The sequence below is a fragment of the Acartia tonsa genome, chromosome 15 (genome assembly GCF_053477335.1).
Source record: "Acartia tonsa isolate MP-2025a chromosome 15, ASM5347733v1, whole genome shotgun sequence".
Classification (NCBI taxonomy): domain Eukaryota; kingdom Metazoa; phylum Arthropoda; class Copepoda; order Calanoida; family Acartiidae; genus Acartia; species Acartia tonsa.
The window spans coordinates 22,888,363-22,905,697 of NC_137274.1; the positions used below are offsets into that span (position 1 = coordinate 22,888,363).

Here is a 17,335-nt window from a genome sequence, read left to right on the forward strand (position 1 = left end):
GTGCTAAATATGTAAGTATGTCCAAAAACATTATCCTGTATCAAGCAGTTTTTCAACAAATTTACTTTCAATTTTGCTTTGACTCTTATACTTTTATATTCTGATTATTCAGTTCAGACACTATACAACTATTCAGAGCTTTGCTTCGCTTTGTCATCCTTGTTTAAAAACAAACTTGACGATTAACACTTAACAATCAGGGGAGGGGGGGGGGAGTTCTGGTTAGAGGCTGGACCATCAAGGGGAAAGAAATTAAAGGGTTTTAATAATCAAATCAAGCCTGAGTCATATATATATTCATTTTTAGTAGCGAAGCTGCTCTATAATTCACTTTGTCCGTCAGTCAGTCCGTAACGCTATGGGGGAAATGGGATTTACTCAGCTCCTATAAAAAAATTGAATGCTTAAATTTTTAGACAACATTCCCATAATTAACAAGCACAATTGATTATATAACAACAATGGCGGTAGGACCGCTTTTTAGCAGGTTTTAGGCTATTTTTGTATTTCTTACATTTTTCTCCATTATCTTCAGTGTTTATGGTCCGATTTTAAAATTTTTTCAGTTATAGATAACAAAATTAAATTTCCTGTCCTTTAAAGAAAACAACTATGACGGTCAGACTGTGTTTCAGCAGGTTTTAGGCTATTTTTGTATTTTTAACATTTTTCTCCATATCTTTGGTGTTTTTGGTCCGATTTCCAAAATTTTTTCAGTTATATATATCAAAATTAAATTTCCTGTTGTTTAAAGAAAACAACCATGAAGGTCAGACTGCCTCTTTGGAGGTTTTTGGCTATTTTTGATTTTTTCCCTTATTTTTCCATATCTCTGATATATATAGTCCGATTTTCCAAATTTTTTAAGTTAAGGATTTAAAAATTTAATTTCCTGTCGTTTTAAGAAAACAACCATGGTGGTCAGACTGCTTTTAGCAGGTTTTTGGCTTTTTTAAATTTTTTCCCTTATTTTTCCATATCTCTGATGTATATAGTCCGATTTTCTAAATTTTTTAAGGATTTAAAAATTTAATTTCCTGTTGTTTGAAGAAAAAAACCATCGTGGTCAGACTGCCTTTTAGCAGGTTTTTGGCTATTTTTATGTATTTTACATATTTCCCCATATCTTTGGTTTTTTTGGTCGGAAATTCATTATCAAACAGGGGACTTGCACAAAAAATTTTAGCCATCTAGCTCTAATAGGAACTGAGATAATAGGGGGGGGGGTGACTGATTAAGGTTCGGCAAATGGCCTGGCTGTTAAGGGTTAACAACAATAGTCTATAGGTTTTTTATTGCAAAAAGTTAATTTTGTGATAATATAAGATATTTTAGTATTATGGTCTAATAATAATTTTTATACCTGGATGAACCTGCTAGGTTTGCTGGCATCCTGTGCCTGTCAGAAGAAAGATATATAAAAAATGTTATGTATAATCACCAATTTGAAAAAAGTCTATCTTTTATGCACAACAAAATCTTAGAGACTCATCCAATATGAGTTAGCTAAATATAAAACATAATATAAAAAAGCCATAATCAATTACTATATTCACTTTCTTTTGTTTTGTTTTTAATCATCAGTTACAGTACCTCTCAAAAGCAATTGGGAAATTCAAAGAAACGCCCCTTAAGAGGCATTGTCACGAAAGGGACAATACCCAAATCATCTACTGCAATTTTCATTTTCAATAATTTTTGCTCTTTTTTAGTTTTTGAAGATTTGAACCTGACAAGTATAATTTGTGAAATTGAAGTAAATAATACAAAGGAATTAATCAAGCTCTTCTTACAGTATGGAGCAGAAGTTAATGCTACAGATCCCAGAGGTTTAACATACTTTCTTATTTAAAGTAACATGATATATGTCTGTCTGTATGTCTATGTGTTATACAAGAGGATCTTGCTAACTATTGAACTAATATGGTTCTCCTCTACAGTTAAGTTTCGCACAGATCCAGAAAGGTTTATAACTATTTTTTTGGAAGGTTACCACTACCCTGCCAAGAGAAATAACCCATAGAAAAAAATGCTACTCGCTCAAATTTTTTGGGGTTTTCAAATTTACCTACCACTTTAGGGAAGCTTCACTTATGTTTCACCAAGATGATTTTAGGCAATTTTTTTTATCAAATTAAATTGTGATGTTTTTTACTCTAAACCTTTGAATGTAGTCACTTAAATACTTATTGTCTTCTTTCTGTGCACTAAGATCTGGTGAATGGCTGGAACCTATTGTCTTATTATTCAATGGGAAGATTGTGAAATCATCTAAAAAAAGGGAAAGTTCGTTTAAGGTGCGATTCGTCGTATTTTTGAAATGGCTTTTTATATTTTATTTTAGGATAGGTTAGGTTATATTGGGTTAGGTGATTGCCCTACATGGTTAGGCAATTAGCCCCACAGGGTTAGAGCCCTAGAAATAGGAGAAAAGCAACTGTTAAAAGTACAAAGAATCGCCCCTTAAGGTGCATTGCCACAAAAGGGACTATAACCAAAAAAAGAAATCTACCATATTTCTCACTTGGCCCAATATAAAGAATAGTTTTTCTTCAAAAAAGAATGATTGATAGCAATTTGAAAAGTGAAATTTATAATATATATTTTTATCAATAATATAATAGTTATTCATTGCATCCTGTTATAGACAGCTTTCTGCAAATATAAAATGAAGGACTGGGCTAACAAAAATGATATTAAGTTTATGATTTTTTTATAATCATGGAAAATTGTCTGTATTAGGATGCTACACATAATCTTTCAATATGGATGAGAACTGATTATAAGCCAGCAAATATCAACCACTTTCAAAGTTGTACCATAAATATATTTTTAATTCTTAAAATGTTATAGAATACTTATTTCTCGCATAGTATTTAAACAGCTTTCCGCGGATATAAAATGTATTATTATAAGATTAAAACCCATTTTTTAGCTCCAAGATACTGCAGGCATGGGGTAAAAAAAATTGCTTTTAATCTTATGATTGTAAATTTTTATATTCATAGAAAACTGGATATAATACGATGCTAGACATAGTTTTTTTTGTATGGACGAGAAACACTTCTAATCCACAGGATACGAATTGGATTGAGTGAATATGCAAAATCATGTTACATATTCAAATATTTAGGAAAAACAAGTCTCCACTGGGCAAGTCAGAGTGGTCATACTTCTGTAGTACAGCTTCTTCTGGATAGAGGATCTCTTATTGATAAGAAAGATAATCTTGGTATGTTTATTTTATCTATCTATCCTTTATTTAACTGTCCATACATACCTTTTAATTTTATCTATTTCTGTAATTTCTTCCTATTCTTTAATCTATTTATCTATCCAACTAATGTTGTGCCAGATACTTTTTTGGCCGGATACCAGATATCTGGCTGATTTCTAATGCCGGATATTGGCTACACCGGATACCCGGCATTGCAAATCAGCCAGATAGCCATCAAACAGATAAATAGATAGATAGAATAATTTTTGTATTATGTACCAGGATCTATTCCAAATATTTGTGACACCTTGATCAGCACCATGACCACTGTTGTTGGAATTTTTTCAAAAATTGTCTAACTTAAAAAAGTTTGGGGGTCTGTATTTTAAAGGTTAAGAAAATTAAGTGATATACCTTATTGGGATGGGATTCTCATTCAATTTCTTGTGATCATTTATTGAAGCCATATTATCATCCCCTTCTAATAACATACGATGCTCTAATGCGCATAGAGATATTTTGTTAAGCAACATTTAAACAGATAACCAACCCTTTGATTGCACAACCCATTGTCTGGAGCTCCAGATCATGGTAATTAGTTGCGCCTGTTTATTGGTGTAAGTGCCAGACATCCAGAAGTGGGTACCATTTTTAACATCTCTAGTAAAATTATGTTTTTTAGAATGAGCTTTATTTATTACACCTTTTTCTATATTGTCATAAATGGCATGACTTTAAACAAAATAAATATCCACATAAAACTGTGACATAAATTATTATTTAACTATCTTTAATATAGTTGCTGCAATATAATTCCAAGGAATAAAAAATATTGACTGCACCTATTGTCCAATAGTTTTAGGCACCTTAACTGTCCAATTTGGTCAATTTAAAGCAATATTAGAAAGATTTTTAAGAAGATAATTTTCTATAAAATATTTAATTTTATGTTTCACCTTTTTGACCTCCAACATCAATAAATTCAACTTTAATGTGAACGAATTTGCATGATTAATATTAAAGACAAAATAAGACAATAAAGGAGGTTAGGTGAAGGTACTCTAAAAATAAAAGTAAAATTTGACAACCAAAACTAATTTTAAAATTTTCTACTATGGGAAGGTGCTAATTCAATTTAAGGAAAGCATGTTCTGAACTCACAATAAGGTCCCAGTTCACGGGTTGTTTTTACTAACCTAACAAGCCTTCTGGTGGGGTGTGTGTACTCTGAACTAAAAAATATAATGTATCTAAAATATTTATATTTAGGATTGACAAGTCTTATGTATGCAGCAGAGAAAGGAAACACAGAAGTAGTCAGAATACTTCTAGAACATGGAGCCGATGTCAACATTAAAGATAATGATGGTTAGTTACATAATATTATTTTACTATAATTATATAATGTATGTTTAGTATATTCTATCTATCTATCTATAGTCTATTTCTATCTATATATCTCTTTACATGGCTCTCTGTATATCTATAACTGTACTCTGAACTAAAGAATATATAATGTAACTAATATATTTATATCTAGGAATGACAAGTCTTATGCATGCAGCAGGGTGGTATGGAAACACAGAAGTAGTTAAAGATAATGATGGTTAGTTACATAATATTATTTTACTACATAGTGTATCTTTAGTATATTCTATCTATTTATCTATCTCTGTCACCTCTCTTTTTATATCTATAACTGTACTCTGAACTAAAGAATACATAATGTATATAATATATTTATATCTAGGAAGGACAAGTCTTATATGGGCAGCACTGGGTGAGAACACAGAAACAGTCAGTCTACTTCTAGACTATGGAGCCGATGTCAACCATAAAGATAATACTGGTTAGTTACATATTATTATTATACTATATTCGTATATTGTATCTGTAGTATATTCTATCTTTATCTTTATATCCATTTATCTGTATACCTCTCTCTGTATATATAACTCTACTCTGAACTAAATATTAGATTTATTTTATCCATCTATATACATATGTATATATTCATTTAACTATAAAAGGCTAACTCACAAACAAAATATGAATTTACATATTTATTTAGACATTACAAATTGTTTTGTGCATGTTTGCACATTTAACTATATATATCTATCTATCTCTCCACATAAATCTTTCTGTATATCTATAACTGTACTCTGAACTAAAGAATACATAATGTAACTAATATATTTATATCTAGGTTACACAAGTCTTATGTGGGCAGCAATGGGTGAGAACACAGAAACAGTCAGTCTACTTCTAGACTATGGAGCTGATGTCAACCATAAAGATGATACTGGTTAGTTACAATATAATATTATTATACTATTTTTATATTGTATCTTTAGTATATTCTATCTATCTTTATCTTTATAACCATTTATCTGTATGCCTCTCTCTGTATATCTATAACTGTACTCTGAGCTAAAGAATATATAATGTAACTAATATATTTACATCTAGATGGTAGGACAAGTCTTATGGTTGCAGCACTGTATGGAAACACAGAAGTAGTTAAACTACTTCTAGATCATGGTGCTCATGTCAACTTTAAAGATAATGATGGTTAGTTATAATATTATACTATATTCGATCTTTAGTATATTCTATGTATCTATCTTTATATCCATTTATCTGTATACATCTCTCTTTATATCTATAACTGTACTCTGAACAACATAATATATAATGTAACTAATATATTTACATCTAGATGGTAGGACAAGTCTTATGTGTGCAGCACTGTATGGAAACACAGAAGTAGTTAAACTACTTCTAGATCATGGAGCTCATGTCAACTTTAAAGATAATGATGGTTAGTTATAACATTATACTATATTTGTATCTTTAGTATATTCTATCTTTATTTTTATATCCATTTATCTGTATACCTCTCTCTGTATATCTATAACTCTACTCTGAGCTAAAGAATATATAATGTAACTAATATATTTACATCTAGATGGTAGGACAAGTCTTATGGTTGCAGCACTGTATGGAAACACAGAAGTAGTTAAACTACTTCTAGATCATGGAGCTCATGTCAACTTTAAAGATAATGATGGTTAGTTATAATATTATACTATATTCGATCTTTAGTATATTCTATGTATCTATCTTTATATCCATTTATCTGTATACATCTCTCTTTATATCTATAACTGTACTCTGAACAACATAATATATAATGTAACTAATATATTTATATCTAGGAAAGACAAGTCTTATGTCTGCAGCATGGAATGGAAAAACAGAAGTAGTCAGACTGCTTCTAGAACATGAAGCCGATGTCAATCATAAAGATAATGATGGTTAGTTACATAATATTATTATATTATATTTGGAACTTTTTTATTATTTTCTACCTATCTTTATCTGTTTATCTGTATATCCATTTATCTCTCTGTATATCTATAACTGTACTCTGAACTAAAAAAATATATAATGTAACTAATATATTTATATCTAGAAATGACAAGTCTTTTGGGGGCAGCAAGGAATGGAAAGACAGAAACAGTCAGACTGCTTCTAAAATATGGAGCCAATGTGAACCAAATAAATAAAACTGGTTAGTTACATAATTTAATTATACTATATTTGTATCTTTAGTTTATTCTATCTATTTATCTATGTATATATAGTCTAAACATATACCTCTGAACACCTCTCTCTGTAAATCTATAACTCTACTCTGAGATAAAGAATATATAATGTAACTAATATATTTATATCTAGGATGGACCAGTCTTATGTATGCAGCACAGTATGGATTTACAGAAACAGTCAGACTGCTTCTAGAATATGGAGCCGATGTCAACAATAAAAATAAATTTGGTTAGTTACATAATTTTATTATACTATATTTGTATCTTTAGTTTATTCTCTCTATCTATATATAGTCTAAACATATATCTCTGTACACCAATCTCTGTAAATCTATAACTGTACTCTGAGAATATATAATGTATATAAAATATTTATATCTAGGAATGACAAGTCTTATGGCTGCAGCATACAGTGGAAAAACAGAAGTAGTCAGAATACTTCTAGAACATGGAGCTCATGTCAACTATAAAGATAATGGTGGTTAGTTACATAATATTATTATATTATATTTGTATATCTTTAGTTACAGTTTGTTCTATCTATCTATATATATATGTATCTATATACATATATATATAAATATATATCTGTTTATCAATCTTAATATCTAATTATCTATCTATATATCTCTCTATCTAACTATCTATCTATTTATCAATCTTATGCACGAATATGTAAATTTTCCTTTCATCTTTATCTCTCTCACTCTTTCTCTCTATCTCTCTCTTTCTCTATTTCTATCTCTATCTATCTCTCTACTGAGTAATACTTTGCTATGTTGCTTGTCCATTTACCTTGTAAACATTTATATGTGTACAATTCAAATATAGTTTATGCCAACTTTATAAACTAATAAAAAGTCAAATTGCTGACATATTAACAATATTAATAATATTGTAATCATATTATGACTATTTTACTATTATCATTTAACTTGACAAACTTTTGACAGGGTTAATATATGTATATTATTAGATAATCAATAAATATCATAGGGAGCACAGCTCTGGATAGGGCTCAAGAATATCTTTGGGTCGACACTGAAGAAACAATGAAAAGAAAGAGAGAAATAGCAGATATACTTAGAAAAAATGGTAAGCTTTTCAAGAAATGTGAAAATATTGTTAAAAAATCATCACATATAGATATAGTCTTTAGTTTATTCAATAGGCGTGCAGTACAGAGGTTATGGGGCCCTTATTTCAAAATTAAGGAGGGGGGAGGGAAAATCTTGGTTAATTATAAAGGTTTTTTGATTTGTCCTTTAAGATAACCAAGTAACTAATTTAGTTGAAAATTTTATGGAAATTCACATAGATCTAAAAGTTAAAATCTTTTTTAGGAGCTAAGAAAGGAAGTGAGATTGAGTAAAGTCAGAATAACAACAATATAACAAGGTAAAACATTTTATAAGTAAAGTCTTATGAAACATTTAAAGATTAAAAGAGTTGGCTATATCAGTTCTTTCACTTAAATTGCATAGGGAGCATAGATCACTCTACTCCTTATTTGTAAAATATGTATTTAAAAATCTTTTTACACCAACTTAACTGTATATCTGTCTATCTATTTATTTACTTATTCATTATTTATAATCCTTAATTCTGAACCTATAACTATTTAAATGTTTATGGCAGGAGATGTTTATCTTTCTAAACATATCTTTATATCTATTTATCTCAAAATATCTAATCTGAAAATCAAAATGAACAGACAAACAACTCTTTCTAATTTTAAGTTTCTCTATATCTATCTATTAATATTTCCAGTTTATCTGTTTATATCTTATATCTGTTATTAATTCCAATATTATTTTGATCAATTAATATAACAATTATTTCAGAACAGAATTGCTTTGGGTTAACAGAATGATTACCTACAAATGCTTTATAACCTGCATTTTTTTTTATAAAAATTGATTATTGTATGATTCATGATTTTCAAAATAAGAATATTTAGATTTTTTCAGTTTTTTTACTTACAATTTTAATTTGTTTCCCAGCTAGGCTACTTTTAATTTACTTTGTCTCTCAGTTACAAGTCTGAAAGGGCTATTTTAATTTAAGTCTTAAGTCATAAAAACATTATTTAAACATTGAGATTTGTTTTAGGCTATTTTCTGCCACCTTCCTCTTTCATTTAATAGTGTTTATAGTTTTTGATTATAAGAATCGAGGAAAAAACTCAACTAATTTAACTAATAAAATATCCTCTAGTAGTACATCCTCATATTTACCCAAAACCGTGGCTCAACACAATGCGCATCTGCTCATCATCGGGAAGGTGATAGGTTCGAATCTTGGTCCGACACCATGTCATAAATAAAGACGTTAAAAATGGTTCATACTGCTGCTATGTCAGATGCGCGACATAAGTAGTTAGAGTAGGGGGAACACCTTGGCCCAAAAGCATGCCCAACTCGTTACCATGCACAGTTGGGACTTCTCAGACAAAGGTCGTGCCTCACAGAGAGTTGGTTGTCTGTTGGATGTTACTTAACCTAATATCCTTGGGTGTTTGGACAGAGAAGGGTGCGCAACAGTCATCCTTAGTTCTTCTGAATTGCTGGACCAGGACCTGGTAAGGTCCTTAACTGCAATCCCGCCCGTACAAGGTAATTAAAAGGTACATCCTCATATTAAATACAGGTGTTCAAGTCAATGTCAGGTTCGAGGTATGATCCTGCAGGTCCTGATCCTCCAGGTCTCCAGAAATCTTTAAAAGACTCCTGTGATCGCATTTTTTTACTTTAAAGATATTCAAATTATAAAAATACTCATTCAATGTTATCATTATAATAAAGTAGATGGATGTTTGTCTGTCTGTGTGTCTGTAACAAAGGATCTCGCTAACTGCTGAACCAATCTGGTTCTCCTTAACAGGATAGCTTCTCATAGGTCCCGAGAATGTTTAGAACTATTTTGGGGGAATGTACCACCATCCTCCCAAGAGAAATCATATCTAGGAAAAAAATTAATAAAACGACCAAGCTAATATTGCTTGATTCACTTCTACAAGAGACAAAATGAATTAAAATGATTGCTAAAATCGAAATATATCTTCATGTCTTAGAATAGTGTATTTTTTTTTAAAATAGGTTGAAAAACATACTAACTTTAAAATAAAAATAAAAAAAATTTAAAAATGTGGCCAGGGAGGGGTCGCCCCCCTCCCCAACAAAAAAAAATTTGTCTCTTTTTTTTTAAATCTGAATTTTAAAAAGATAGGTTTTGGGATTAAACTCCACCCTCCTCAAGTGCCCCTAGAGAAGTCTAGGGTAGCAAAGCCGCTGTTCAGTAATAAAGCTAAACTATGATGCTTGGCAACAAATGGTTGACTTTTGATTATTAATGCCAGACAGACATCTTTACATACTGGATGATACAAGCAGAATTCCTACTGTCAGAAACTTTTGCGACTAGTAATCATGGTTCCCAATAAATGTCAAAAATTAAGAAGCAGAACATAAATCTATCTATCTGTCCGTCCGTCCATCCATCTGATACTTAAGATCTTGGTAACCACTGAACCGATCGGATTCTACTCTTTAGAGTATATACCTTTTGGTCCTGTGGTGGTTTTAAGGTATTTTTTTGGGGGTGGGACACCCCCAACCCCCTTAAAAAAATGAAGATCCTCCTTGAAAAAAAATGTTTTCTGGGGAAACTGCTTCACATAAATTCATTGGCAGCACCAGAAATTTTTTCAAAATTTTTTTTTAAAATGAACTCTTGGGGCAAAGCCCATAGAGGCTATGGGAGAAGCCGCTAGTAAGTATAAAAGAAATTGTTTATAAATTTGTTGCAAAACTTAGTACCTAAATGTAGAATACACAGCAAAAAGTACATAATTTTAGCATTTGGCATGTTCTCAAGTTATACACACAGACAAACATCCTGTTACTCTTATAAAAGGATTACTATGTACATTATAACAAACTATCATTATTCTGCTGCCAACATAAAACTGAAAATTTTAAAGTTCATATTAACAGATTTTTCTTTATTCAATTGGTAAATTTTGTTCATATTTAATTTTTTTTAAATCCCTACAACCTATAAAACATTGACATAGTGAAAACCGCTCATAAATTAAAATGGAGAACATACAACTAGAGAAATGGAAAAACATAAAAGATATTAAAATATAGAAATCATTTTTAATCATTTGCAAATTTATTAAATTACAGAATTCTTAGGTAATAAAGAGGTATGAATAAATTTATAATTGTATTATGGAGATGCTACATTAATATACAAAGGGAAGGAATATATTTAAATCACCATTTAACCTAACCTAATGCTAAAGATAGAAAGATTAGTTTTGGTAAAACTTTAGGGTATAGTCCCTTTTGTGGCAAAGCAACTTAAGGGGCGATTCTCCTTTTTTTCACATTAGCTTTTCTCCTATTTCTAGCCCCTGCGAGAGGGCTCTAACCGTGCAGGGGCCAGGTACATAACCCTGCGTGACAATCACCTAACCTAAAATAACCATTCAAAAGCTACTGTGAAAATGAAACCCGCAACTTTATTTCCTTTACATGACCAGAAGCTTCTCTACAATTCATAAACTTTTATAATAGGTTGACTGATTAATTTTGTAGGTCAACCTAAACAAGTACAACTAATAAATGACTTTATCAAATAGGTCAACCTTAAATTTCCAGAGGTCTACCTTTGTCTTTTGTAATCAAGGCTTAAGTAACGTCCGTCTCTCACACTAGAATAACCCAAGGATTAGCCATTTAAAAAGTCAAATAAATAGTATCATTATTTCAATAAAATTTTAAAAATCTTTAAAAAGTAATAATTTAATAGTTTAAAATGGTCACACAGACTTTTGAGCTGATAACGAATTTTAAAAGCAAGCTTTCAAGTAAATAGAATGTTTCCTAAAACAAAATTACTTATTTCTAGATTAAGACTATTGGTATAAAAGTTTAGACACTGTTGATTGGTGGAGAGGGTGGGGACATTGGGCTGTTTATCATAATAGTTCCCAAAGCTTTACTTAACAATTTCTTATTCGTTGGTTCAATAACTTTGGGGACTTTTATTATATTTTGATTGGTTTGTTCATAAAGATGAGTGTCCAAATGATTTAACTACAAATTACAATCTAAAGAAGACGTAATTTTGTGTATAATCATTGGCATTGTACATTAATATATCGGCTATTGTCTTATCCCTTTACATTCCTGTTTGGTTGGTTTAAATTGTAGGCGCTGTCCATTTAGATCTTATAAGAAAATTGGCGATAAAATAAGATTACTATGATGGCAAACTAACAAAATTATCAATTCTGTGGGTTTAAATTAATGGTTGAAAAGTTTATACAATGATAGTTTGTACATACAAATCAAGTCCCAAAAGTTTTTAATCAAACAAAAGTGTTAAAATTATTTGGGACCAGTATAATTTACCGTCCAATTTCTCCTCCATCCCTGGCTGTCACTCTATAATTGTTTGCAGTTCGTTGAGCTTTTGCATTTGTGGATATTGTCATCCTTGTTTATTGAATATTTTACCTTAGTTGATGCTTATTAAATTTTCATTTTTCAGATGCAAATAAAAACTAAAATTTAATTTTTAAAGTTCACGGATTTTTCACTTTTTATTTAACGGATTTTATTACATGTTTAATACTTTATATATCTTCATCAAATTATATGTTGAGGTAAAACAAGAATGACAACATCCATTTTTTGGAATACTGATTCCTAGGACAACGAAATACAATGTGATTAGCAAAGCATCTATATAATCAAGTCCTAAATGAAAGTATGTCTTTCAATATTATCCTGTATTTATACAGTTTTCCAACAAATGTACTTGAAATTTTGTTTCGACTTTTATGCATTTATATTCTGATTATCTAGTTATTTAGTTAAAGTCCGATCGTTTCATAGCTTTGCTTTTATTGCCATCCTTGTTTGTTTTAAAACTATGGTTTGAACTGTTATACAAGTAGGTGTATATGTGTGTGTGTGTGTGTGTGTGTGGGTGTGTGTGTGTGTGGGTGTGTGTGTGTGTGGGTGTGTGTGTGTGTGTGGGTGTGTGTTTGTGTGTGTATGTGTGTGTGGGGCCATTGGGCTGTTTATTATTATTGTCATTCGTTGGCTTAACAATCTTGAGGACTTTCAATGACGTTTGTTCATTCAGTTGAGTGTCAAAACGTTTCAACCACTAATTGTAATCTACATCAATTTATTGGACATTGGCTTATACCTTTAGATCCTTGACAGAACCACTCTCCTCTTATTTTGAAAATAAATTAAAAATAAGGGGGTGGGATTATTTCTATGTTCTAATAGTAAATCTGATAAATCATTTAACCGTGCTGCTTCTGCCGCCGCTGGTGGCCAGATTAGGGTTCAGCCACGAACTGTTGGACTGTCGGGTGCGTCAAAAATAATAAGAATGACGGTAGCAGCAAGGGAAGGAGGGAGGGCGGTACAATGGAACAGGAATCTAAAGGGATAAGACAATGCACGATAAATCTATACACATTCCCAATGATGATGCACCAAATCACCCTTTCTTTAGATTACAATTAGTGGTTGAAACGTTTGGACATTGAACTTAATGAAACAACCAATCAAAATTCAATAAAAGTCCCCAAAGTTGTAAAGCTAATTAATGATAAGAGTTTAATATAAAACTTTGGGGACTAGTAGTAGACACCCCGACTAATAAAGCTAAATAAATCTAAACTAATATTTAGGAGGGGGGGGGGGGGGGGGGAGGTTCAGAACTAAAAGAAGTCATTACTACTAAGCTTTGCTAAAAATAAAGTAAAGGTTTCGTGATTTTTATCCTAATAGATATATTCTAGATACATAATAACTTAATATCAGCCAATAGAAAAACAGTTGAGGAACTAAGAAGGAAGGGGACAATTGGATGTTTATTACATTAGTCCACAAAGTTTTCAATAACATTTCTTATAAGTTTTCTTATTCAGTTGCTTAACAACTTTTGGGACTTTTAATGAATTTTGGTTGGTCTATTCATTTAAATGAGTGTCAAAACGTTTTAATAAATAATTTTAATCTACAGAAGAGGAAATATTTTGTATCATCATTGAGGATGTACATCCTGCCATTTATATCCGAACAATATCCGAATTTATAGGAACAATCCGTTAAACTTTTTGGTCAGAATTTAGATTTTTGGGCCAGTCTAACCGTCAACTAAATCTATTGTAAAACTATTGATAGGTTTATAAAACTACTCATTGTATTTAGTGCTTTTAACATAACTAGCGGCTACGCCCCTAGAGGCCTCTAGTGGCACTTAAAATGTTTTTTTTATATTTAAAATATGTCTATGTTGCGTTTGACGTTTATGTTTACATTAAACTCTCTTTCTAAATTCGAGAACATAAGAAAAATTTCGATTTTTTGTGATTTCTCTTTGGAGAGTGGTGGAACCCTCCCCCAAAATAGTTAAAAAATTTTCCCAGGATATATGAGAATCTACCCTGTTAAAGAGAACCCGATCGGTTCAGTGGTTAGCGAGATCCTTGGGTACAGACACACAGACAAACAGTCCCCTCCCTTACTGGATGTGTATTTACACAGAGAGAGAGAGGAGACAATGGGCTGTTTAATACACTAGTCCATAATGTTTTATAATAATGTGCTCCTTTTTGTTGGCTTAACATTTTTGGGGACTGTTATTTTTTTTTTGACAGGTTGGTTCATTAAATAGAGTGTTCAAACGTTTCAATCCATAATTTTAATCTATACAAGGGGTAATTTTGTTCCTTTTATCGGAGTCATTGTCTTATCCCTTTAGTTCCCTGAGTTTTATAAATTAATTTGTATCATCGTAATATAGACAGCTTTCCGCGGACATAATGCGGATAGTATGACTGAGAACCGGTTCTAATCCAGCAGATATACCTGGTTGTCCTCTCCTTCCTCAACCTTAAATTATATCCATATTATAAAGTAACAGGATGTCAATCTGTACGAAGAATCTTGCTTTACAATGTAGCTTTCTATGAGTTCATAACTATTTTGGGGGAGGAAAAATATTCGGCTAAATACCAGCTGAGTATCAACGTGGATATTCAGCTACTATTGTGGTTTTTTGGATACTCAGCTACCATTGGGAAAATTTGTGGATATTCAACTACCATTGGGGGGAAAAAACGTTTTTAAACAATTATTTGGTTAGCTTTTTTGTTAATTTAAACATGTTAAAATTATCCTATCGATTTAATAAAAAAGGTACGATTTAGGAAGCATAGCAACTCTATAATAGAAAGTCCGTAGGTTAATTCTAAACATGTTGCTTTTTAACCTTTTAAACAATTTTTTTCATATAATATATTAAATGAAAGCAAAGTTTTTCTACATTTCTAAGAAATTATATCAACTCTATAAAATCGTGGCTTTAGGGATTTTTGGTCCAAAAATAAATAATTGATTATTAGCCCTGTAGATTGATTATTTTCAAAAGCGAAGCTTTTTATAAAAAGGGTCTGTGCGTCTGTCCGTCCGTCGATTTCAAACTTGGCGTTATGATTCCTGTAGAGCACATTATAATTACCAACAAATCAAATTGATTATTGTATGCCCAACTACGCTTTTAATGATTTTGTCATCCTTGTTTTAAAGTGCAAGGTGCAATAAGTGGGTGGAGATTTTTCGGCTTCTTGTACAATTTAAATTCAAGACAAAAACATACATGGATTGATTTATATCTAAATGGTATTTATCATCTATAAGTTTGAGGATATCTAATTTATGGAATACTGATTCTTATTACGATAAGGTACAATGTTATAAGCGAAACATCTCAATAATCATGTCCTAAAATGTCAGTATGCCCTTAAAAAGTATATACTTAAGCAGTTTTGCAACAATAATTTTTCGGAGCTTTGCTTTTATGGATTTTCAATATTTGGTTCCTAAATCTGTATTAAAGTTAAATGATAGGTGTGAATTGCTTGCTTTAATGTGCTTTATTGTCATGGGAATCAGCATTATGAAAGGATATAATGAAAATACCAATAGGAAACTATTGTGGATATTCAACTACCATAGGGGAAAAGTGTGGATATTCAACTACTCTTGGGAAATATGCGTGGATACTCAGCTACTATTGGGGACTTTGTGGATACTTAGCTGGTATTGAGCCAAATATTCTACTTAAAGAATGCCTCCCCCCTCTAAAAAAAATATTAAATCAGAATTATGTAGGGTATGGCATGGCAAAGTGGGTAATTTTTGTGTGTTTTTTTAAAAAGGGAGTAAATTGATATCTATAATATAAAGTAGAATGATGTCTGTCCGACTATCCCTTAAGATCCCAGTAACCAAACAACCGATCGGATTCTACTCTTCAGGGAATATACCTACTGGTCCTGTGGTGGTATTAGGCTATTTTATTGAGGGGGTAGGACACCCACAACCCCCCCCCCCCCCAAAAAAAAAGCAAAAAATCCCCCAACCAATTTTTTTTTGATTATTTAAAATAGTGGTGGAGTGGGGGCATCTCCAGGTAATAAAAGATGTAATTATACCTCTTGCGGCAAAGCCTCTAAAGGCTGGGGGCGCAGCCGCTAGTTATTTATAAATTAAATCAAAATTATTAGAAAGCTTACAAAAAAGTCTATCAGATCCTAAGATGACATTTTTCTAGGATCTTGGGAAGTTTGTCAAAATTAAACCTAAACAAGGATGATAATATCCATAAAAGCGAAGCAAAAACATTAGGACAAACGGACATTAACACTTGTATAGTGTCAGAACTAAATATTCAGAATATGTATAAGAGTCGAAGCAAAATTGTAAATAAATTTGTTTAAAAACTGCTTGATACAGGATAATAATTATGGACATACTTGCATTTTTAGAAATTGATTATAGAGTTGCTTCGCTTATGATATTGTAATTTGTTGTCCCAGGAATCAGTATACCAAAAATCAGGTCAATCGGATTATTAGATCAATAAAAAAGTAGAAAATCAATATGTTTAAAATGGACGTACGGAAATTTTGGTAATGGTTATAGAGTTGCTACGCTTTCTAAATCGTACCTAGCTACTACAGGAATCACCTTACAATGTTTGAAATCTATAGGACAATTCTAACATGTCTAAATTAACGAAAAAAGCTATCAGCTTCAGACAGACGTATGGATGGACGGACGGACGTACGGACGGACCGACCCTAGTTATAGAAAAAGCTTCAATTTAAAAATACCGCTTTTGGGTGAAGTCAGTAAGTGATTTTTAAGCTTGTATAAAACTATGAAATATTGATTTATACACAGCATGCCATAAAGGTTATAGTTAGAAAATGTAATAATGATCAAAAAATTTTTTACGAGAAATTTCACTTTTTTTGTTTAAGATTTGTCTTTCTTTCTTTCGTTTACACCTCCCTTAATAATATGTATAACATTTAAATCTTATAGTACCTTTCGTGGCAACGCCCCTTAATGACATTTCTTCGTATTTTCACAGTAGTTTTTCCACTACATCTAAGGGG

General features: G+C 31.2%; 2 protein-coding genes across 2 annotated transcripts in view; both read left to right on the top strand.

The window, feature by feature from the left end:
• LOC145307665 (uncharacterized) overlaps window positions 1-17,335 on the top strand; it is a 51,862-nt gene that overhangs the window by 3,573 nt on the left and 30,954 nt on the right. The window contains exons 5-10 of the mRNA XM_080150157.1: window positions 1,713-1,829; window positions 3,134-3,232; window positions 4,487-4,585; window positions 4,758-4,823; window positions 4,968-5,066; window positions 5,427-5,525. Of these exons, the coding sequence (XP_080006283.1) occupies window positions 1,713-1,829; window positions 3,134-3,232; window positions 4,487-4,585; window positions 4,758-4,823; window positions 4,968-5,066; window positions 5,427-5,525 (579 nt within the window). The remainder of the gene's footprint in view (window positions 1-1,712; window positions 1,830-3,133; window positions 3,233-4,486; window positions 4,586-4,757; window positions 4,824-4,967; window positions 5,067-5,426; window positions 5,526-17,335) is intronic.
• On the top strand, window positions 6,443-8,731 carry LOC145307666 (uncharacterized). Its single transcript, XM_080150158.1, has 7 exons — window positions 6,443-6,537; window positions 6,696-6,794; window positions 6,962-7,060; window positions 7,214-7,312; window positions 7,828-7,926; window positions 8,175-8,229; window positions 8,676-8,731. Exons 1-6 carry the CDS (start codon window positions 6,453-6,455, stop codon window positions 8,201-8,203), a joined length of 510 nt encoding a protein of 169 aa, XP_080006284.1. The 5' UTR covers window positions 6,443-6,452; the 3' UTR covers window positions 8,204-8,229; window positions 8,676-8,731.

Bases quoted from the DNA above. Each gene is read 5' to 3' on its own strand.
- LOC145307666 (XM_080150158.1), top strand. From the start codon at position 6,453: ATGTCTGCAGCATGGAATGGAAAAACAGAAGTAGTCAGACTGCTTCTA. The intron at 6,538-6,695 runs GTTAGTTACATA...ATTTATATCTAG, and splicing joins CAATCATAAAGATAATGATG to AAATGACAAGTCTTTTGGGG. The intron at 7,927-8,174 runs GTAAGCTTTTCA...AATCTTTTTTAG, and splicing joins AGATATACTTAGAAAAAATG to GAGCTAAGAAAGGAAGTGAG.